The sequence below is a fragment of the Anopheles coustani genome, chromosome 2 (assembly GCF_943734705.1).
Source record: "Anopheles coustani chromosome 2, idAnoCousDA_361_x.2, whole genome shotgun sequence".
Taxonomy (NCBI): Eukaryota; Metazoa; Arthropoda; class Insecta; order Diptera; family Culicidae; genus Anopheles; species Anopheles coustani.
Window position 1 is genome coordinate 25,431,653 of NC_071289.1, and position 22,904 is coordinate 25,454,556.

At 45.8% G+C, this 22,904-nt stretch overlaps 2 protein-coding genes across 3 annotated transcripts; one reads left to right on the forward strand and one right to left on the reverse strand.

The window, feature by feature from the left end:
* Nucleotides 1-224: 224 nt before the first annotated feature.
* On the reverse strand, nt 225-7,969 carry LOC131264143 (integrator complex subunit 6 homolog). Its single transcript, XM_058266432.1, has 2 exons — nt 7,951-7,969; nt 225-643 (listed from the first exon to the last, which is right to left on the reverse strand). Exons 1-2 carry the CDS (start codon nt 7,967-7,969, stop codon nt 225-227), a joined length of 438 nt encoding a protein of 145 aa, XP_058122415.1.
* An 8,274-nt stretch (nt 7,970-16,243) lies between these two features.
* LOC131265498 (histidine decarboxylase) lies at nt 16,244-22,186 on the forward strand. Of its 2 annotated transcripts, XM_058267771.1 has the most exons (11): nt 16,244-16,271; nt 17,265-17,551; nt 17,608-18,009; nt 19,237-19,466; nt 19,542-19,632; nt 19,698-20,133; nt 20,385-20,530; nt 20,601-20,772; nt 21,032-21,078; nt 21,194-21,399; nt 21,445-22,186. In XM_058267771.1, the coding sequence occupies exons 1-11, from the start codon at nt 16,244-16,246 to the stop codon at nt 22,184-22,186; spliced, it is 2,787 nt and encodes a 928-aa protein (XP_058123754.1). The 2 variants fall into 2 exon arrangements, with proteins under 2 accessions (XP_058123754.1, XP_058123753.1); XM_058267770.1 differs by having other exon boundaries at nt 21,032-21,061; nt 21,132-22,186.
* Nucleotides 22,187-22,904: the final 718 nt, after the last annotated feature.

A 22,904-nucleotide genomic window follows, 5' to 3' on the forward strand; every position in this document is an offset into this window, starting at 1 on the left:
ATCATAAACTGAAACTAAAATTAAGAACAAATTTTGCATCTTTCAAATTGCAATCACCTTTACCAACTTATGCACCATCTTAATTCTAACGATGAGAAAAGGAAAATAATGAACTTGACTGTAAAATCATGTACTTAAATTAAGCTGCAATCCCTGCACGTCTCCCCACCAACACATATAGTGGAACATTCCCCACTTGGCACAATTTCACCATCCGAGTGGAATTAATTAGCACTGCTTTCCCGAAGCCCCTTCAACCCACCTGTCATGACGCTGGACGAAGAAATATCCCTCGCGGTCCTTGGGACGGGAGGAGCCACTGTTGGCCCTCCAGAAGTCAGCAGCTGCTGCTGTTGCTGTTGCTGTTGTTGTGGGCGCTGGGTCGGCAGTTCCGCCGGACCCTCGGCCAGAATCAGTACGGGCGTGCTCGGATCCAGCACTATCGATGACGGCACCGACGAGGGTGTCGTCGCCGCCGCCGTCGTCCTGCGACCGGCCAAGCCCTCGGACGCCTGTAACGGTGACGTACCGTCGTCGTCCGTTACGGCCTGCAACGTCGCCAGCAGTATCGCCGACGTCGACGACGACGACGACGACGACGACGACGATGACGTTGACAGCTCCGCACAGCCCGATGACGCCACTTTGGTAGTGTTTGTGCGCGGCTCCCGTTTAACGACGGCGTGTGTGTGCGTCTGACGGGGGTGTGTGCGGGTGCGAGAGAACACGGCTTCGGGCGCACTGGAATGCTTCCTTTTCGTCCTTGCCAGGAACGACGAGTCGGAGTCACGAGTGTGGTTGTGCGGTGGAGCGTTCGACAACGGAGTGAAAATTATCACTGCACCTCACACGCACTGTTTTTAGCACCATTTAGTATACGAGTAGTAGCGATTCTTCTGGTAACTCTACACCTTCTCTAAACCCTCCGTTCGACCTCTTCACATCAAACCTATTTGATCAGACTTGCAATTTTCTTGCCGTATTATGTATCATCTAGCAGTCGGGTAATGATTGTAACGCAAGGTAACGTAACGGCTCTAAGACTCTTCCTGGTAACGTACTGGTATCTACTTACTTTCTTCTTTTCCTCTCCAAGTGCATTGACTTATGCTCGCACCCTATCTCGACGCTAATTGTACTAGGAAAACAGGGAGGGGTGGTTTGTACTAGAGCAAAAATTGTTCTATCTATGTTCTTACGCAAAAAAGGTAACTAGCGAACAGACTTACACAGTAGTTAGATTGAATGCAATATATCGGAGACGAACGCTTATCCTGGCTATCTCTAACAACTACTGAACACAGGTTCGACTACCACCACCAGTTTCCATCCAACCCTTTACCGTTCGGTAAAGGTTCAGGTTTGAGGAAACTTGTAATACTATCTTCACAGTTGTGTGGGAAAACCTTCTTTCCTACATCTACCTTCGGGTTTAAAATAAAAGAAACTGTTCTTTCTTGTCTACTCGGGTTCCTTTAAATCTATCAAACTCCACTCAACTACTACAGCACCATTGAATTTCCTGCCTGGTAACTTTTGCCTTTCATTTTTATTTCCCTTCTTCTGGTAGAGAATGCTGTACATCCGGACAGATTAGTAACTTTTTCACTTGTTTTCCACTCCGATTTTTTCCACCACACTTTCGCGTTCTAGCCACGGACAGCTCAGTCTTTCGGGTAAGAGAAACGCCGTTGCATTTGCAGGCTGCACGATTTTTCCACGCTACGGCTTCCAAGTAGCACCTGCAGTTGCACCTTGCACTGAATTCGTAGAGAGAGGGAGAGACAAGGAGTAAGTGAGAGAGCGAACGTGTGCGTGAGTGCGAGCGACGCTAGAATGGGTTGGGAGCGCAGGATCAGATTCTTCACAAAACAATTGCCGAGTTTTTGAACAAATTTTTCACTCGCTACTCGGATAAATTTCTTTTCACTTTGTCTCAAAACTGGCGCCGTGTGTCGTTGTGTGTGAGGAGGAGGGTTTTTCTTCTTAGATAAAGTCACTGCTCGACCGTTGTTGGGTTAATTTTCCACACACGTTTTCCCGAAGCCGCCCAACGCAGGTATGCAGCATTCCACCGGAGCCCGACGCTGGCGAGTTTTCTTCCCTCGAAAGAACGGTGTGCGTGTGTGTAAGTGGTTGAAGAATCCCTTCCACGGTTATGGGTATTTGTGCGCCGTTCCGTGCGATAACCGGTGACGATGGCGATGACGGTCCGATCCCGGTTTTTCCCGTCACGCCGGCAAACGCGCAGCGGCAGGACGAAATCGTAGCCCCGACGCGAAAGTGCAGCTAGTCGTCGGAAAAATCGATTGCCATACAAACACAGCTGTTTTCCGTCGCCTTCAGTACCGCCTGCGTGTGCGTACTGCTGCTCTGCTCCCTTCAGCCGCCCGCGGGGATATCCTGCCGCCTCCTGCCCCGTCCAGCTCGGTTAACATCGCGCACGTGCCGCGCACCAACACATGAAACACGCACCTCGATGGGTTGTTTTCCCAGCCCCACTTTCTGGCGGAACAGTTTACTTCCGGCTGTCCGATTTATCCAACGTCACAATCGATTTATCTTCGCTGTTCACCAACACACGGGCGTTTGCCCAACACAAGCACAAATGGTGACGCCAAAGGGATGACGGTGAAGGGATTTTCCAAGATGGCGAGTTAACGTTTACAACGAGCAAGTGGATCAAGGGGGAGAATGAGACAGAAGAGAGCTGGAGCTCTTTTTCCACATCGGTTTGTTTTTAACGAACTTCGCTCCTGCAATTTTATGCTGCTGCTTTGTGCACAGTGCTTTCCGCTTTTCGGGGGGAGCTTAGCCGAGACACGAACCAACTCGTGCGCGCTCGCGGTGAATGTCTTCGGTCACGCTCCACGATTCTAGCAGTTTCCTTTTCGCCGATGTAAGGAAATTCGAGCCGGGGGGAAAAACCGCGCGCCACTGCGTTTGAAGTGAAAATGTTACTTCGGGGATTTTCCGACCAATTGCGTTCCGGTGAAAAGGTTAAGTTTATCGTAACAGCAAAGAGGGTGGCAGTATGAATTGGCGCTCATTTAGTACATTTAACTGCTGGAAAACTTCTATTTCACAAACACAGCAGGACTACCAAAGAGATTTGGATCTGTGGGAATGTTCACGAATAACACAACATCCACTCCACTTACTGTTCAACACATTGAAGAGGTTGTATCCTTAAATGTAAAGATATTCTTTTGATTGCGGGGTTGTTCAGCCAAATTTTCCCTCTACCTCCGTCTTCAGATACAAACAGGAGGATGAAAAACAACCACCTCAGCTAAGGGTAGAATGATTGCCGAGGGTGACAACTTCAATCGCACTGAAACTGCACTTTTTTGTGACTGCATTTCCTTCAGATGCACTTCACTTCGCCAGCAGAAGAGCATCCTTCATTCGGATGCGTTGAAATGAGTTTTCTCTGGCCGGGGAGATGCGCTTCGGAAGCTCTCGGCAGCGTTGGGAGAATCACTTTAGCTGCGCTGCACCCGGTTGGCCAATGTTTGCCCCCAACCATTCTGCTTCTGCATCGGAATGGCGTTTTTTGGGGGCGAAGGAAAAATGTTTGCTGGTGTTGGGATTTCACTTGCTCTTAGTTGTCCCCACAGTTTTCGTTTGATTCGGAAAACTAGGCAGATTTGATGAGTTTTGAATGCAAATTTGCGATGCCATTAATTGTTTGTATTTTCAATTGCGCTTTTCCGCACGTCGTAGTGCCACTGAGAGACGATTCGTTACTGACAGAGAGAAATAAGTGTTTGGGTGGTGTTAGTGTGACACAAGAACAGATGATGACAGGAGTCAAATGAATAGGAAAAAAAGAAATGTTTATGTTCCTTCATTGTTTCGGAAAGGGTTGCCTCTGAACAGGAATGTATCATGCAATCAAAACCAAAAGCTAGAGCTTGAAAAAACATGGATGGAAAACGGAAGGGATGTCCTGAACATTTCCCGTCTATTAAAAATGTTTCTATATCGTCAACATGGAATTGTCATAATTGTAAACGATTATTTTCGTTATGTTTCAGGGCGAAATAAAAATTCAACCCTGCACAGTCGTAAGGATATTTGGTGAAAATGAAGCGCATGCGCATTCCAAGGGAAAATCAGTCACCATATATATTATAGGAATATGAAAATGGTTTTAATTTCACCGGTAGCAACTTGTTTATTTTATAGGTAGTATCATCTTCTTAAAAAGTAAACAAATAGCTAATTGTGAATACCGGTGAACTGAAGATTATTAAAAGCGTATAATAGATTGGTTAAACATTGTTATTTGCCTGCAAATACAAGTTGTCAATTTAAAAACTAGAATTTCATGACATATTTGCATGGCTATTTGCAAACGCGTATTTAATTAATTTTATTCAATTCAATTGTACTCAAAAAAAAACAAGTTGGATTGTACGGTACTGATGAAGTTAACTTCAAGTTCACTCAAACTTCAGTCTTCAAATTGTATATAGTACAATGAAGCATAAAAATAAAATGTGAAAGCTTCTTGCTTCTTTATAAGAGTTCAAGAATTGACCTTTAATAGATTACATTAAAATTGATAATATAGCATTGTTTTGAAAATTTTCTCATTTAAAGTTATATGTTGAAATAAAACTACAAAATTTGTACAAAGTGTTATTGGAAATATCCGTCTGCAAATTATCATTCAAAGTTGTTCTAGTGCATACATTCAAAATTTTTTGTAAGGCTCTTCGATGGTAAGATAAAATTTAGCAATGCTAAAATTTTAAAAAATATAAAAATATATGACTTGATCGTCTACAATTCATAAAAAAGAAACTATATGGAAAAGTCAATATTATATCTCATTTTCTTGGAACAATTGCATGCACATCAAACACGCTACATAATTAATATTACTTTAATATAATTGATGTCACGTGACTTTTCCAGCAAGTCATACAGAATATTTCGCAAAACTTCAGTCCTTGAGAAGCATGTGAAAACCCTTTCAAGTACTTAATAATTGATCAGTTCATTGAACGCTGCTTCTTGCCAGGAAGATACATTTGAATGTCTCATCGGTAGATGACCGGTGGTCAAAGGATGACAAATCATCTTCTCCCAACAGACCCTTCGTGCCGTCCTGCCGCTTAGAATTATTCCAAGAGAAGCAGATCTATTGATGTCGCCAAAGCTTTCAAGAGCAACGTTGAACCAGCTACGACTAGATTCGTCGTGCATCGTTTCGTTCCGAAGCACAAAGGGGGCATCCATTTTGGGCATCGGCAACAGTCAGCATTCTGGCAACGTCTTCCCGTCTGGAGAGCGCGTCTTGAGAGAATAATTTCGAAACCGAAATGCCCAACCCGTTGCCGCACGCGAGGGAAACGAGGAAACGAAACACACAGAAATTGGCGTACCGGTTCGACATGATGTCAGCCGGGTGCGATTTTTTGGCTCGGCAAAGTTCATTGGCTTTTTGCTCCAGAACTGCTCGCGGCACTCGCGGCGACTCGCGGGGCCAATGAACGGACGGACCGGCCTCAACACGCATCGTACGCAATTTTCGTGCGTAACGGTGAGACGCCGCGTGTTGGGTGGTTTTGTGAAGGAAAGCGATGGGCGGGCGGGCAGGTGGAAGCCGGCTCAAAATGAAAAACGAGTTCTTTCCCTTCCCTTCCTTTCCCCAGCCGTGGTTCGTTCTTTCCTGCTGCTAGGGAGAATAGTGTTTAGCAAGAAAAACCACTAGAGATATATCATTAGAAATTCGAAGATGTTTCGCGGTGGCGAGAGGAAGATCCATTCGCGAGAGGAAGAAAAAGTGCGTAGATACTCCGAGGCCTTCTTCCAACGGCGATGGCTGAGAAGCAGCACACAAAAGGGAACTCCGAAAAACCCCAAGATCAACAAACCGCGAAAAAGCGCTACGCACCGCGCACGCATTGGAGAGAAGGCAACCAAATAGACCGTTTTGATGGTTCGTGATTCTGCGTAGAGGACGCAGACAGACAACCCCGGACCACCTCCTGAATTGCCACATTTCCTACGCACAATTCCTAACTTCCAGCATAGTTCTGCGCGCCTGATCATCGCCAGATCGGCGAGAAGTGCGTGAGTTGTCTTTTTCCATCTCGAAAGCCATAGATCCGTGGAGCTTTTCTATTGCCAGCGTCAGCTTTTAGCATTAGAAAAGCTTCGGTCCTAGCGGTGGAAGCAGTGTGCGTTCAATGCCCCTCAGGGGTTGCGTTACGGGGTGATCTTCGGGAGGGTATCAATAACGCAAATTCGATACTTTTAACCACGATCATCGCTCTCGGAGATGCGGGTTTGAAGGCTGTTCACCTTTGATTGAGTTGTGCGATCCGACAGAATGGGTTAATATTACATTATCGTTGAGTCACGAACTGCTAACCAAAAACCATTACTTAGTTCTTTTCTCGTGATCTCATAGTAAATAAAATAAAAAACAAATGCGCTTCAACAAATCACAACAAATCAAAGTTCGAAATTTTTTACAACCAAAAGTTATAATCTGAAACAAATATTGGTGAATTAAAAAACTTAAGACACATCATTATTAACGTTTATGTATAACGTTGCATATTATAAAACACAGTAAAAGATACAGGTTTGGCTTCGAAAAAATCGTTAATTAAATTCATTTAGTGGGTTTTGGGAAAAAATGCATTTATTGAAAATTGAATTATTTTTTCTTACATTCTTACATCATAATTTTTCTTAATCTATCACACAAACTAACGTGATAAAATTAAAATATATTAACAGTAATAAGATACCATTACAAAATTGCCAAAGCTATTTCTGAAACAAGAACAAAACAAACTCTAAGGTGGCAGGACATTGAAAGAAACGGCGATCATTTAACGGTTTGGTATCACTTTCGCTGCAAGTTTCGCTTGACGCTCCAGTTTAGTTATTTTTGTGCATTTTTCAACGAAACTGTATTTTCTCTTTCCTCTGGATAAATCACACGGCCCGATGGGAGGAAGATGATGCGAAAATTAGAACGCTTCTCTACCGTCTAGCCTGTGCCTTCCGGACATACCGAACAGTTAGGTAAATATAACGGTTGATTCCTTTGGGTTGGGCGTTTTCTCTTGCCATAACGGATACTCGCTAGTTTCCCTTTCTTCTACGTGAAAGTTCCAAACAAAGCGAAAACAATGGTAGGTTCAAGTTATGGAAAAAAGTATACAAAGTATCAAAGTACCGATGCAATGTATATGCTGAAAGCTTAGTACATTGACATTGAAACATAAGGACAGCTAAGATAAATTTGGGATTTTTCCATTTAAATTAAAAAAACCAAACTGGACAACATGAAAGGCATAAATTCCTTGAATGTGTTATAATATGTAAGTTTCGATAGAGCAAATGTTGTTTGAATTTATTTTAAAATCAGTTTTTGATTAAATTCAATGGATTGGCTTTAAAGAAGTACACTTTCCCATCAAAAAGAGCAGGCAGAAAATTATGGTGTCAAATTAATTTCAAATTATGTCCATTTAAATTGATTTGTATGAAGAAATCTATCGGACTAACATAATAGTTTGTGACATATTTTTACAGCATTAACAATATGAAAAGTGATGCTTTGGAATATGTTCTTGAATATGTTTAGTACACTCATTGAAGACTGATAATATACGAGTGCCATAAGAGTAAAACGAACCATTCTCAAACAAAAATGTGTAAAGTGCAAAATGATGCAATAAATATGTAATGTACAGCACAAAATAGCTTGTGGTCTGTTCAGATACAGCAATGTTAACATGTTTTTGATAGAAAAGTTATATCACAACGCAACTGTGTCGATAATAAACATGACGAAATTTGAGTTGGAATTTGTTTTAAATGCGACGGCTATGAATTTGAATTTCGCTCCTAAGGAACTTCTTACTCCTAATTGATTTGCGTTAAACAATAATTGGTTTGATTTTGTTTATCACTTACCTCTGATTGTGCTGGGCATTTTTAGGTATCCTGGATCCTCGTTGGCGTCGTCAGTATCCAATCGATAGAAGATGGCAGCAACAATTTTCGGTTGACTTACAGTAAAGTAAATTCTTTCTTTTTATGCTGCTGTCAAAGCCTTTATCAACGGTACAATTTTGTTTTCTTCACCACAAAATCACTTTTTGTATTTAAAATTTATAACGGTGCGTTTGAATTCTGCACTTTCGAACTTCACTGGTAAAACTTGAATCACCTTTTTACCATATGGTACTTCTTATTCAGGCTTATAACTTAATGACACCAATTTGTAACAGATTTCATAAGCACCAGAATCATTTCTATCTCCTTCAACGGAGGCGAAAGATCTCACTGCATCGGGCTGCAACTTCTCGATAGCGATAACGATGGATTGTTGCTGGCGAGGGTCGTTTGTTGGGACACATTTATGTCTCCAAACTTTGTCACGAGATCCGTTCTCTTCTCACTTAGGGACGAAAAACCAGCTTTTTGAAAAACTCGATCTCGAAGCGATCAACACAAATAACAATATTCAATATCAATTTCACAATTTCACTTTAAGAAAAAGGCTTTCTTAAACTTACACTCACGGCCAAAGCTCACCACACCGATCCTCACCGCAATCCCGTGCACCGGAGAGTGCGCATCATCCCGATAGCAAGGTCACCTAAGGTCGCCAACTGCAACTGCATGTTCGGGGGCTTAAACCGCATCGAAGGGAGAGAAAATACCGTTAGATGATTCGAGGGTCGTTCACAAAAATCGGTGAAATAAGGAAAAAATCTAAGAACGAAAAAAACAACACTCAAAAAATCACGATCATCCAAAACAAACACGACAAACAACGCCAAAACAATGGTCTACGGAGCAGCACGGCACAGCACCGCTGCAGAATTGCAGCGCAAACTCGATCAAAACAACAGCATGCACAAAAGCGGGTGGAACCAACAAGAACAACAACAGCAAAATGGCGTGCCACCCCACGATCGCCTTTGACGTCTAGCTCCGTACGCCTAGTTCCAGTGCAGGGGGCCGCGATCGAAAAAAAAAATCCGTGTCCTCACTGGCACGACGGACGGAACACCGCGATTCGGGATGGTATGTGACCTCGACAATGAGCGCTCGGATGATTACTGAAAAGGTGGCACCGAAACGCGGAAAAGAGAGTCCGCTTCTTTGGCGAGCAGCTTCTTCTGGATGGTCACGACGGGGTGGCAAGGGGGAGGGAGTGGTGTGGTCGCGCGACCGAGGGCGGATAAAAAGGTGACCAAACCCCGGCGGGGTGTGGGAGATGAGGGTGAAATGTTCTTCGCAACGACCGCAACACACAAAACCAGTCTCTCCACCCTTTCCCCGTTCGCCATTGGGGTGGTTGTGTTTTTATGTGGCCTCGCGTGCGTGTATATGTGTGTGTGTTTGTATGCTAGGAGGCTTTCCCCGATGTGCGGCCAAAGGAGTCTGTGGTAGGGGTTCATCGCTTAGGGTCTTTATTGTAGTTCTGAGTAGATGTTTTTTATTCACCTCTAGCTGGCTTCGCGCGCGGAAGAAGTCACCCAGAACATGTCCAGAACGCGCCCGGGGTGTGAGTTACTCAACCAGGGGTGGGGGGTTGAAACGCTTGACCCTTTCCTAAGAAGGTGGCGACGAAAGAATCCTGCCGGGCCGACCGTCTTAAGGAACTCCGCGCCCGAAACGAAAGCACGCAAGAGAGCTCCTCGATCGCTCTTGCATCATCGTCATCATCGTCATCGGCGAGTGACCGGCCGGGTCCAGTGCGCGCGAAGAAACCGAAACAAGAAAACCAGCGGCACGCACACACGAAGAACGCCGGACGGTAAGAAGCAAACCGCGAGTCCGGTGACTCCGAGGTTGAACCCGAGTCGCAGAGTTCATTCCTCCAGATTTGAAACCTGTGGACCGGGGTCCGGGGAAGTGGGTCCTTCCTTGGGTAGTGGTGGGGGAGGAGCATGGGCCGGACCAGAGGGCGATGGTCGCTGGCCACCAGCACGACCTGCCGACGAAGTGTTTGTGTGTGTGTGTGCGGAGAAGCAAAACCGGTCGTAAACCGGTGAATCGTTCTTGCCGGGCTCCGTTCTCGAATGACTTGCCTTTCCGTTTTGTGTGTGGGGGGGGAGGTTGGCGGGGGGGGGGGGGGGGGGGGGGGAATTAAACCTCCTCCAAACCGGGGAAGAATGAGACATTACACGACGTCTTGGAGAAACAGGGACCGAAAGAGCCGAGCAAAAAACAAATCCGCGTTCTGCAGAGAAACGAAGGAACGCATGAAAGCTTCTTCGATTTGGAAGCTTCCCCGTGGCGCATGTTTTGTCTGCGGTGGAAGAAGGCAAGCAAAACCACATCCAGCATTGGAATGAGGAAACGTTTTCTGAAGGTTGCTTGAGCAAACGGTGGGCATGTTTTTATTTTTAATTCTACCCCCAACATCGGGACAGCTTTCCACCCTTACCGCGAGCAAGAAGGTTTGGAGTGTAGATTTTACTTACTTTTTCCTTTCCACCACCTCTTGTTTGATGCCTCTTCCAGTGTTTTATTTAAAAAGCTGCCTTTCGTCGATCACCCATCGGGCAACAGATCGAACGATTACTTGATTGAGGGATTAAAACTCTCCCCAAGATAAGCTACGGCCCCGCACACAACGTTCTTTCGAACGAGCCGAAGCTAAATATTTATCGCTCCTTAACGGTGTATGCTTTTTGTCTCCAGATTTAGAAACGAACTTGCTCGTGGATCCAGTTTTGTCACCCGCGTTCGATCTCACGTCATCTTCATGCGCAAAGGCTGCGCTGAAGGCCAAGCTGAAGCACGGGAACGGAACCCGCGCCGGGCGATGTTGTTGCCGAAGAGGAAGAAACGCGCAAGTAACGCTCGAAGGAAAAACGCGCTCCAAAGTACCAGCGTCAGCGATCCGGGCGCACCATCTGATCCGAGATGTTGAGGTAGAGAATGAAAGCGATCTTCGCGGGCGAGGTTATTGAACTGGCCAAGATCGGGCTGCGGCTGCAAGCCGTCGATGCACCGTCGATGCCTGCGTGCTGCAACATAACTGTTGTTGTTCGCTTGCTTTTTTATTTCTCCAAAACAAATACCAAGCAAGGGGGGGTGGGCGCGAGGGGAGGGTGTTGTTTTTCTGAAAAGATCGATAATGGACGCTGTAAGAACATGGGAAGAAGCATTTGTTGAATTGATCTTCTGAAGAAAGAAAGCGTTTGGAACTGAATCTTTAAACAGGTGCTACACAAGGGACGCTTTGGAAGATCAGCTTATTTAAAACGACTTACGAGCTAAAGTCTTGATATTCGTTGCTAACCTCAACCTTAAGATAACGTGTCCTTAGTTAGAATTAAATTTACTTACAAGAAATATGGTACAGTTTGTCCATCGCCAAGAAAGCTTATATGTTTTGTTGTGCAAAGAAATCTTCACCTTTTGACTGGAGATTCTGTTAGAAACTGCTTGACTTTTCCTGTTCTGACACGATCGAGCACCGAATCGTGCGTCATATTGCAGCAGAAATTGCGCGAAAAGCGTTGCGGCTAGCAACGAACCTTTCGGGAGGGAAGAAAGTAAGCATACGTATTTAAAATCACCACAGAACGTAACCACGGTGGGCCAGCGAAAGCGCGTTCTCGTGCGTTTGTGTGTATGTGTTGGAAACTTGCGAAAAGACTCAAGAACGAATTTCTGCAGAAGAGCGATGGCGGAATGGTGGAAGAAGCAGACGCAACCGAAAGGCTAAAAAAAGCCCGACGAAGATGCGAGAAGTTGTGGAAGGAAGCTGCGAATCAAGGGAGAAGCAAGAAGTGGTAAAGAGAGGAGAACCGGTCGCAAAAGGTGTACGTGACGATCGGGTTACAAAAGATGAAGACGACGAGGGAGAAGGAGAGAACAAAGGAGAAGAGAACGAAGGAGGGAGGAGAAGAAAGAACGCAAAATAACTTGAATTTACCGCTATAAAGTGATCCAGTGCCGTGTGCCACGATCGACCTGAGGCTCAGCCGGGTTCAACGAACGTTCGCGGTGGGCACTCATCAAGAACGCCTGCGTCTTGATCTTAGGTGGGTAGGCAGAAGAGGGGCGAGGACGGCACACACACAATCTCCGCGACCGGCGATCTTTTCGTCGGGCGATCGAGCGCTCACCTGTGTGAGCGCGCCGCCACTCAACGTCGATCGCGAGATGAGTGATCGACGGACGGACGCGAATCGGATGAAGATCTTCGCCCGCATTTGAGAACGCGCGAATTTCGCAACCTCAGCTCACCGCGTTGCCACTTGTCGCGATGGCCGACGCGTACCATCGGCATGCGGGCAGGAATGTGGGCTCTCGTGAGTGTTGGACCGAAAAGCTTTCCGAATTCTGTCAGCATCCGTTCTTTTTTTTTCGTTTGTTGATGGCCTTTCGAGCGGCGCCATTGTGATTTGATGATGCGCGAGCAGGTGAATCCGCGATTTTCACACCCGGAGGTCACTCAACCCGGGGCGTCACCGGGCCGCGACGACGTCACTCACCGGATTGCGGATGGAAACCGCACACGGCGCGGGGTCAGATTGCTTCTGAACGGACGCTTTCCCCAGGCCAACCCCCGGTCGGTCCCTTCGAAAACAAAAAAAATGGGAGCACACGGCCGAACGCGGCACGAAACGAAAGCGTAAACGAAAGCGAAAGTGAAAAGCCAAGAAAATTATAGTTTTTCTTTCCACCACGCGCCCGCGAGTGGCCGGCCGAGCGTTCTCGGTCCGTTTCGTTGTCCCTTTCATCCTTTACGCAGGACCTCTTCCAAGCTCCCCCAAGGTGGCGAAAGCGGGGCGTGGGGTTTGCGTGCCGGGTTATGCTAATTGAAGGATATTGCCCTCGATACGGGACGCAAACGCGGGCCCGAAACCTACACAGGCAGATTATCGAATCGTTGGGTGGACTTTCGGCGGGGGGAAATTCGTGGAAATCTCAGAGGCGCCGTGTTTTCATTATGTAGGTGACAGGTATTTTTTCTTCGCTGTGTGTTTTTCCGACTTCTGAACCACCCTCGAGAGGTCCTTGTACGGAGGACGGCGTCGCCTGGCGTCGGGACCCCAAACCTCACCGGAAAGAAATGGAAAGTGATGCCAACTGCGACAATAGTTGAACGAACGCAAATGTAGGTCTTTGGCCGATGAATTGGGGTGAAATGTTGGGCTGTTGGTTGGAGTATCGATTTCCAGCCCGGCTTTTTTCTACTCTTCCTGAGATTTTATTTTTGGACGTGCTATGGTTTTCAAACGCTCCGTTTGTTGTGCCTTTTAGGACAGCATAATTAATGTTTTGGGCTTGCGGGAGCATTAATTGAACCGTTGACAGAGGGCGTGTTATCAGATGATCATTGGAACTTGCGGGTAGAGGAGAAGCATTTTATTACGAGTCGTAGCGTAAGATTTGGGGCAGATTTGAGCAACCGTGTAATGGTGGTATGCTAAACACTAAGGGCATTTTTAATATGATAACTCTAACCAAGCTGTATATAAATTGATGGAAATAAATATAACTTCTGTACGGACATAAATTGAATCCTTTGTGAATAACTCTCATTCCATTAATTATGAACAAAGGCAGGACTTTATTTTGTTTAAAACAATAATACGTTGTCACAACTAAATCACAAACGATAAGTTTTCAATTAAATATTTCATCCAAATGCAAAAAATTTACTTTTTCTTTCTATTTTATTTTCCCCAAAACTTTGACCAATCTTGTAGCTTAAAATTGAATGTGACAGGGAAAAATCACCGTAATTTAGAAAATCATATACTCTTAAAAATAATCTTGATTTTATTAAAATAAAACATCCAAACTTATTACTACGATTATTTGTCCCATGTGAATTCCATTGGGTTGTCTTTCTCCACAGTGTTGAATAAAAAGTTAGAATAGTTTTAATTTCATTCGACATAATCCCATCGAGAAAGACTTTAACGATTCATGAAAAGACGAACGGACGTTTTGGAACCGAATGCAACCGTATGAGAATGCATGGATGAACGATAGAAAAATAGCAGCAGGACATGCAGAAGCAAAAAGTGCAAGCTCCAGTACGCATGAGCAATTTTCATTCAGCCATTGCCCTGACCGTTGTCCATAAGGATGCTCTTCCAACGCGTGGAACAACGCGTCCACCGAGAAGGACAACTGTTGAATAGAAAGAAAGGTGCTAGCTCCTAAAGGATGCTGGATGAGATTGTACATCCCGTCGTCGGCACTATAAAAGGACCCTGCGTTGATAACGCAGCTATCAGTTGGCATCTGGTCGGCGCGCAGTTTTCCAGATCGCTCGGTGATCCTGCAGGGCGAATTGTCAGGTGTCCCTCTTCTTGGTCCCAAAATGTGAGTGAAGTGTGGCCCGTTGTTCGCGCGTGGAAATGTTGCAAAGTGATTCCAAACCGGTTTCTGAAGGAGAAGAAATCAAAAAGTGATAAAAATCATCAGCAATCGTTGTGGATGAAACGAAACGAACGACCTTCCTATGGCTAGTGGTGATACGAAACTGCTGATGTTCGACTGGTTTGGGCCGTTGCTTGGTTTGGTGCCATACGAACGAAGCGAGCAGCCATTTTTATCCCAGCAATTTTAAATTCTATCAAGCTATTTTTGGATCGCAACTAGCTGGACTGCTGGTTTTATGGGCATTCGTTCGGTCTCAATCTGGGAATTCTCAAAAATGGACTAAGCCGGTTTACTCTTAGGACCTACAACCAAATAAAGATGTAAAATAATTGCTAACCGGGTTTTTATTAAGTAGAGAATCATAAAAAATTGAATCATTACATTTCTATCCTATTGTTGTCAAATCAGTCAAGCATGCTCTCAATTCGGAGAAAACAAAAAGTGATAATTTTGATCCCTATTATGGGGATAAATGAAAGCCACTGATTTCGTTTGATTTCAAGTGGAAGATTTATGCAAATATCTTTTGTGATGTGATAGGCACTCGTTTTGCTGGACGAGTATAAAATGTTATAAAATAAACTTCAATCAAGAATGTTCTGGAATAAAAATCTGATCAACGACTTTCCCTGAGCAGGCTTTAGACAAAATAAAACATATTTCCATTTAATAATTCACTTGGTGCTTATATTGCTACGATTTTTCCCATCAATTTTCTATTTTAGTTTGGAAAACTGCAAGTATTATCTTATTCGAGAAAATTTAGTCATAGGACATTACCGTACTACAACGTAGTCAAATTAAACATCAAAAGTGTTTATTATTAATTATGATAAAATGCTTCTTATGTTCCTTTCATAATTTAAAATGATATGGATATCATTAAAAAATGAAATAACTTTTGTATTAAAATAAAATGCATGTATAGTAGAAGTAACCCTGGGTTATCTTAAATGAATGTCTATTATTAATGTTCAGAATAATGCCAATCCTTTTGGTTAGATCAAGTTACCAAACAATACTTTGAAGGACATCTTGGCCTTCTCTCTTTCTTTAGTCATTATTTTGACACCCCGTTTTGAATGCCTTTGATGTAGGAGTTTATATCGAGTAACACTAATTTTCGAGCACGGCATAGAAAAGTTACACCGCACGCCTAAACTGGACACCTTAGAATTGATATGCTGCAATATGAACGATTTGACAGCGAAAAACGCAAAACTCACCGATCGGGCTGTCAAGCAGCCCTGGAAAAGAAAAGCAGCACATTTCCGCGTCTTACCGTCGGAAAACGAAAGAAGCCCATCCAATTCACGCGCGTTCAACCGATGCATCCCGTCACGATTCTTAGTATCCTCCTAGAGGGTACAGCATAACACCTGTTTCCACACATCGCACCCGTGGCGTATTGCTTTTCCCTATCGGTGACATCAGACGGCTTAGATGCGGGGGGTTTTCTTGCTCGACATTTCCTTTGGCGCAGTTTTCCTCACTCCAACCAATCGTACGCAAAACAGAAGCGACCGTTACAGAGACAACTGACCACTTCGGGGTTCGGGTTTTTAGTTTCAGTTCGTTTTCACTTTTTCGACGGCGAACAGCCGTAGTGGACCGTTCAGTAGGACATTTTTCCGTCAGTGCGAACTGCTAAACTAGTCCAGCAAGACTTTACATTGCATGTTGTGCCTTATGGGTGCCATCAACAAGCCCTAATTGCTGCTGAGTTTTTTTTTTTCATTTTACCCACGGAAGGACAGTGCGGAAAAACCTCAATTCACTCGCCAATCGAGAAGCTTCGTCACCATAAATCAGAGTCTCATCAGCGCGCGGCTTGAAGATGGATTTTGATGAATACCGCAGAAGAGGTAAGTTATGGAAAAAGAAAGAGAAAAACATCAGGAAAATTAATTGTGTAATCATCGCTGGAGCCTGCACGAAGAGAGGCAATTGTTGGATGTTCGCAAGCACCTGATACCCCTTTGAAATGTTTTAATTACACCAATCTTTACGAAAGTGTCCAACATCGGTCCAATACTGTGTATGCCAACCCCTTTTTCTTTTAAAAAAACATGTCTCATTGAAGTTGTTTTAGGCTGCAGTGAGTGCTTAAATATCAAAACCCCATTTAGGCACTTCCAAATCATATGTGTCAGAAATAAATCTGTGTGGCGAAACATGCTAAACCTAAACCAAAAAGTTGGTGTTAAATAACCCACATAAAAAGCCACAAACATGCACGATATTTCATAAATTAAGCGCTAAGGTGAAATGATGGGTGACTAATATCCATTTCACAACGCTCAGCAATACTTGAGGAAAATTCTGGTCACCTAAATAGATCGTATTACAAAGAACTCAATGTCAAGCCATTGGTCATAAATCGATCTCAAGCCTATTTCGCCGAAAGTATCGATCGGTTTGGTCGTGATTGTGTGTCAGTTTAGCGTAAATATGAAGTTGGAACCATTGAGAAGGTGATACGACAATAGAAAATTATATTTTCAGTAGTGATGCAAGTTATGAAATTAAAATCTAGTGTTCTTTTATCAACATTTAACTGTTATATAAAATTACCCTTTAAAGTAAACATATAAAATACTTATCAAAACTTGTCAAAGATGTGTAAACAGCAAATAAAGTGACGGTAAATCCGACAAAAGTTAAATAATCATCAAACAGTAGCCAATAAAAGACAACGGTCCCATCGATTCGCGCGAAGATAAGCCCAGGGAGACAAATCAAATGCCAATTTGAACCAATTTCGAATCCTTTCCAACCCTCCCGATGCTGATTCTTCCATCAGCGGATCGAATTTACGGCGTCCAATAATGGATTTACACGCAATCTTCCCACGCCAGGCAAGGAGATGGTCGACTACATCGCGGACTATCTACAGAACATTCGCGAGCGGCGCGTCTTCCCGGAGGTCCAGCCGGGCTACATGCGCAACCTGGTGCCGGAGTCGGCCCCGCTCGAGGGGGAGCAGTGGGACAGCATCTTCGACGACGTCGAGCGCGTCATCATGCCGGGCGTGACGCACTGGCAGAGTCCGCACATGCACGCCTACTTTCCGGCGCTCAACTCCTTCCCGTCGCTGCTCGGCGACATGCTGGCCGATGCCATCAATTGTCTCGGATTTACTTGGGTAAGCTGGCTCCGTTTGTAGCTGGATTTGATTTTATTGCCTCATTCCGGCCTCAGGCTTCGTCGCCCGCCTGCACCGAGCTCGAGTCGATTGTGATGAACTGGCTGGGGAAGATGGTCGGGCTGCCGGATGACTTCCTGCACCTGCCGGCCGTCAGCAAGGGCGGTGGCGTGATCCAGACGACCGCGAGCGAGGCGACGCTGGTGTGCTTGCTGGCCGGGCGTACGATGGCCATCCGGCGGTTCCACGAGCACACGCCGGGCCTGCAGGACGCGGAAATCAACGCACGCCTGGTGGCCTACTGCTCCGACCAGGCACACTCGAGCGTCGAAAAGGCGGCCCTAATAGGATTAGTGCGGATGCGCTTCATCGAGGCCGACGATCAGCTCAGCCTCCGCGGGGACGCCCTGCGCGACGCCATCGACGAGGACATCCGCCAGGGTCTGATACCGTTCTGGGTAAGTGCGGGAAGGGGGAGAAAAGTCTTTGGTCACCTCTTAAAACACGAAGCAGTTTACTCCACACAACGGATGATTGCGTTGGTTCTAGGGGGGTTGCTGGAAAAACAAGGAAAAACCTAGCGTAATTGACAAACCAGCTTAAGAAGTTTGCTCTACGTCCTTGGGGATCTCATTAAAAGGTTCTTGCGGTGACGCTTGGTGCTGTTGCTTCGAGAGCATTGCGGGAGACAGCCAGCAATAGTGTTGTGAATGCGTTTGGTTTCAGATGGAATTGTTTATGGTGGAATCAACATCAATGCAGTTAAGGTTTTTAAAACCGTGAAATAATCATACCAGAAAGACAGAGACAGTGAGAGAGAGCATAGGTCAACTTTTGTTCTACTTGTAAACTGACCTATTTCATCTAATGTTTTAGTGCAAGTTTCATCTCAAGCCGAGTTACAAACCTAGAAAAATACTTTCGTGTGAAAATGTTTTATCGATATTGTTCGAGTTTTCTAGTTACAATTCATTATGACTAACTTACCCAAATTTGTTTCTAAGCTTTGTGTTAGAATTGGGTTTTCTGGTTAATACTTTTATCTTTTTTTAATTCATGACATTTTGACGTCCCAAAGATTAAAGATGATATTTTTTTAACCGTTTTAATGTGTTCTTTACTTTAATTTTAACTTTAAGTAATAGTAACTCTTACGTTAGTTTGACCCTACTCAAAATACCATTTTCATTTATGATGATCTATATGAGCGAAAATTAACTTCATCTCAATAATGAAAACTTATGTATAAGTTTTCCAATTCAAAACTGAACATTTATAATTAGGGAAAGAAACTGTAGAAAAAACTATAAACACTATTATTTTTTTGCAAGTACAGAGAATCAACTTTAAAAGTAGAAACGTCACTTAAAACATATTTTATTTAGTCAGACAATTTACATTTGGTGTATACGCAAGGATTTATTTATCCATGTTTAACTGCTCATGTAGATATGATATTCATTTTGAAGATTTCTTCATTTTTGTGGAATAGTGGAAGTAAAGTACATTGAAAAGGATAGAATCAACTAGTCTCCAGCAATATCATAAATAGATGTTTCTATTGCGTAGACTTTTGTGTTAAAATACTAGCTGTCAACACTGACTTTAGATGAAAATTCTGCCGTATTATCTTCTCCCCTTGGACTTTAGTACTGAGATAACAGTTATATTTCCATACTATTAAGGTTTGCGCTACCCTCGGCACAACCGGTGCCTGTGCATTCGACAACCTGGCTGAAATCGGAGAGGTGTGCGCGTGCTACAACGTCTGGCTGCACGTGGATGCCGCCTACGCTGGCAGCGCGTTCATCTGTCCGGAGTTTCGGGTGTGGTTGAAGGGCATCGAGAAGGCAGACTCCATCGCCTTCAATCCGTCGAAGTGGTTGATGGTGCACTTTGATTGCACCGCAATGTGGTAGGTTGGAATGCGTCGTCCGGCTTAGGGAGTGGTTACTGATAGCAGGCTTTCCTTTGGTTCGCTGGTCCGCAGGGTGAAGAACAGCGGCGCCCTGCATCGGACGTTCAACGTGGAGCCCTTGTACCTGCAGCACGAAAACTCGGGCCTCGCCATCGACTACATGGTAGGTGTTCTTGTGACTATTCTGAAAGAGAACATTGGAGGGAATTAATCGGGTCTCTTGCACAGCACTGGCAAATTCCTCTCAGTAAGCGCTTCCGGGCGCTGAAGCTGTGGTTCGTGTTGCGCAACTTCGGCATCAAGGGACTCCAGAAGCACATCCGCGAGGGTGTCCGGTTGGCGCAGAAGTTCGAGGCCCTCGTCCTGGCAGACGCACGCTTCGAGATCCCAGCCGCCCGACACCTGGGCATGGTGGTGTTCCGCATCCGGGGCGAGAACGAGCTGACGGAGAAGCTGCTGAAGCGGCTGAACCACCGGGGCCATCTGCACGCCGTACCGGCTTCGTTGAAGGGTCGATACGTCATCCGCTTCACGGTCACGTCGACGTACACGTCGAACGAGGACATTCTGTCCGATTGGAACGAGATCCGCACCGTCACGACGGAGCTGTTGAGCGAGCTGAACGTGCAGGTGAACGTTGACCGCGCTCGGGTGCCACTGAAGGGTGAGTACAGGGCTCCAGGGTGAGTTAGGGCCACGTTCATTACTTCGCTCATCAGTTCGCCAGTGGTAGCAGTATTTTTAGCCATATAGAGTTGGTAGATTCACACAGCTAGAGTTTGCGAAAAAAAAAAACCTTCGCTCGGTAGCTCACTGTCCCATCCTCACACAAACGCCACCTCGAAGCTCGCCCCCGGGGGTTCGCCCACCACCGATTTTCTACTCCTCTCTTCCGCCCTCTTTCTCTGCGTTTAGAAACGCGCGAAAAGAACGAAGCGTTCGGCTCCAGTCTTCTACTGGCCAACTCGCCGATGTCGCCCAAGATCGTGAACGGTTCCTTCGCCGCCATCTTCGATGCGGACGAGTTTCTGGCCAAGGTGTACGCCGGCATACGCATTTCGGTAAGAACTCCGCAGAGAGGTTCCTTGACGTTGGGAGTATTGCGTGTAACCGAGCGTGTGTCCCTTGCAGAATCAAGACTCACCCGCCATGCGGCGCCGGGTGCGCGGCATCCTGATGTCCGGCAAGCAGTTCTCGCTCGACTCGCGCATGGATCTGGTCGTGCACGGCATCAGCCCGGGCGAGGTTAAGAACGGCATCGAATCGAAGGCCATCACCGAGGACCTGGAGGAGGTCTGGGAAGGTACGAAGGGCAGGTAGTGTAGCGCTTCTGACATCCTTGCCGTTGTCCCCGTCGTGTATCGCTGTTCGTAGGTGGGGAGGTGCTCCTATAAAAGCACCAACCACGCTCGTCGTTGTAGCTTGCTGTCGAAAGCTTTTCTTTCCTTGTTCCGCTAAAGCTTTATGGTTTACGGTGCTTTTGGTTGGAATGTTTGTGACCGAGTTTGGTTTGGAAGCTTGTACGTAACTTTTACTCGATTTTTGACTCTCGTTTCGAGCAGCTTGTGAGCAGATGGAACTATCGGACCAAGGTATCTACAACTACAAGGTTTACTTCGATTGTTTACTTTTAAATCGATGTATTTTTTTCGCTTCAAGCAGACACAACACCGGACGAATCATCCAGCAGCCAACCTTATCTCGTTCCACATGCCTCTCCCAAGCACTCCCGGTTGATCCAGCCACTCCCCATCCCTCCTGTGGTCCCTCCTCCACCGAGGGGACGCTCCCAAAGTGTGGACACCGGCATTATTCGTGCCCATGCTAACTCCTCCCGCTGGCAGGCTTTGCTCGAGCCGGAAGAACGGACCACCCGATCCGAGCCGTACTACAACTCCACCGACTCGCTAGCCAACCTAGCGTCCTCCCTGTGTGCCACACCCTCCTTACCCTCACCCGCGCAACCCCTCCCAAGCGGGGCCACGGCGAAAGTGTCCTGCGAGTCAATTCTCGAGAGCATCGACGAAAATCGTCCGTCGGAGAATTTCCCGCGCGCTCCCGGACAACCTCCGCATGCCAAACGCCGCTACTCCGACCACCATTCGCCGCTCTTTTCGCTCACCAAACCGAACGTCTACCCCGAGAAGCGCCAGTCCGAGCCAACGATCCGGTGCGCGTTCTACAACAGGGGCTTCGAGGCGCTCTGTCCCCGGCAGCCCCCGAAGCGCGTCCTGTCGCAGAACGATCTACCGCGGGCGGGACGCGTCCTGCGGCGCCAGATATCGACCATCTGCGAGCTCAACCTGGCCGACGGTTCGCCGGCGCTGGACGAGGACTGGCGGCTGACGGAGATGCCCAAGTTCCGGTACTGCATCTCGGACGAGTCGGGCCACTGCATCGACTTCGATACGGTGCTGCCGTCGGGCGGGCCGGCGGAGATCGACGATGAGGACATCCTGCGGGACGCGCTGCGCTTCGAGGAGAACTTTGTGGAGAAGTGCGCCCAGATATGCCCGGAGTCGGACTCGCTCTGCCTGGAGTCGATCGAGAACCGGGTGCTGGACGAGCTGACCGCGTCCAATGGGTTTGGCAGGGCGGGTGATGGTGGTGGTGGTAAGGCGGGGATGGTTGATAAAACCGCACCGTTGGACGACGAAATAATCTACGAGAATGTAAAGCTTTGCAGGAAGTGTGGCCATCAGAGGATTAAATTATAATATCGACCGTACGGCTTGTGTGTTGTGCATCTGCTGCAAATTAACCCATACGATCGATTTCCACGTCGGTAGCAGTGTGTTAGTGTGTAATGTGTTGTGAATAACGTTATATAGTATGTGTTTAAATCCTTGTTGCGTGGGAAAATGCTCGAGGGAGCCCTATATTGTGATCGACTAACCAATGATCCGCAAATCCGCCAAAACATTCTGCCAAGTGAAATCGTTTACATCCAGATTTCTACACAAATGCAGATGGTCCTACTACACAACTTTACGAAACATGATAACATATACTCTCCTATCAAAGTCAAGTTAAATATTCACTAAATGTTTCATTGTGCATAGATAGGTGTGAATTGTAATCCATGGTGCATTATTGTTGGAGATCATTTATTATTACAGTCTCAACGGAGGTAACCGTTAAAGTAAGGACGTGAAATCCCTCACAGAATATTGTTGGCAACTATAAGAAATACAAGCGCATATCCTGTTCCATAGCGTACCCATCATTGAGGGTTAATTACCACCAGATGGAGTAGATTCTTAAATTATTACCATTTAAAACGCTTAAAACGAGTGTCTATCGAAACAAAACGAATATCAATGACAAAACACTTCATTGGATTGTTTTTGCAACATAATAATCTTCCGTATTCGATGCCAAATCTGCTGTGTATGTCAATAAAATCAAACCACGCTTCGAGCTAGCGTAAGCTGA

Coding starts and splice junctions, on each gene's coding strand:
- LOC131265498 (XM_058267770.1), top strand. CDS start 16,244: ATGGATTTTGATGAATACCGCAGAAGAG. Junction 17,552..17,607: donor ATTGTCTCGGATTTACTTGG/GTAAGCTGGCTC, acceptor TTCCGGCCTCAG/GCTTCGTCGCCCGCCTGCAC. Junction 19,633..19,697: donor GCCTCGCCATCGACTACATG/GTAGGTGTTCTT, acceptor TCTCTTGCACAG/CACTGGCAAATTCCTCTCAG.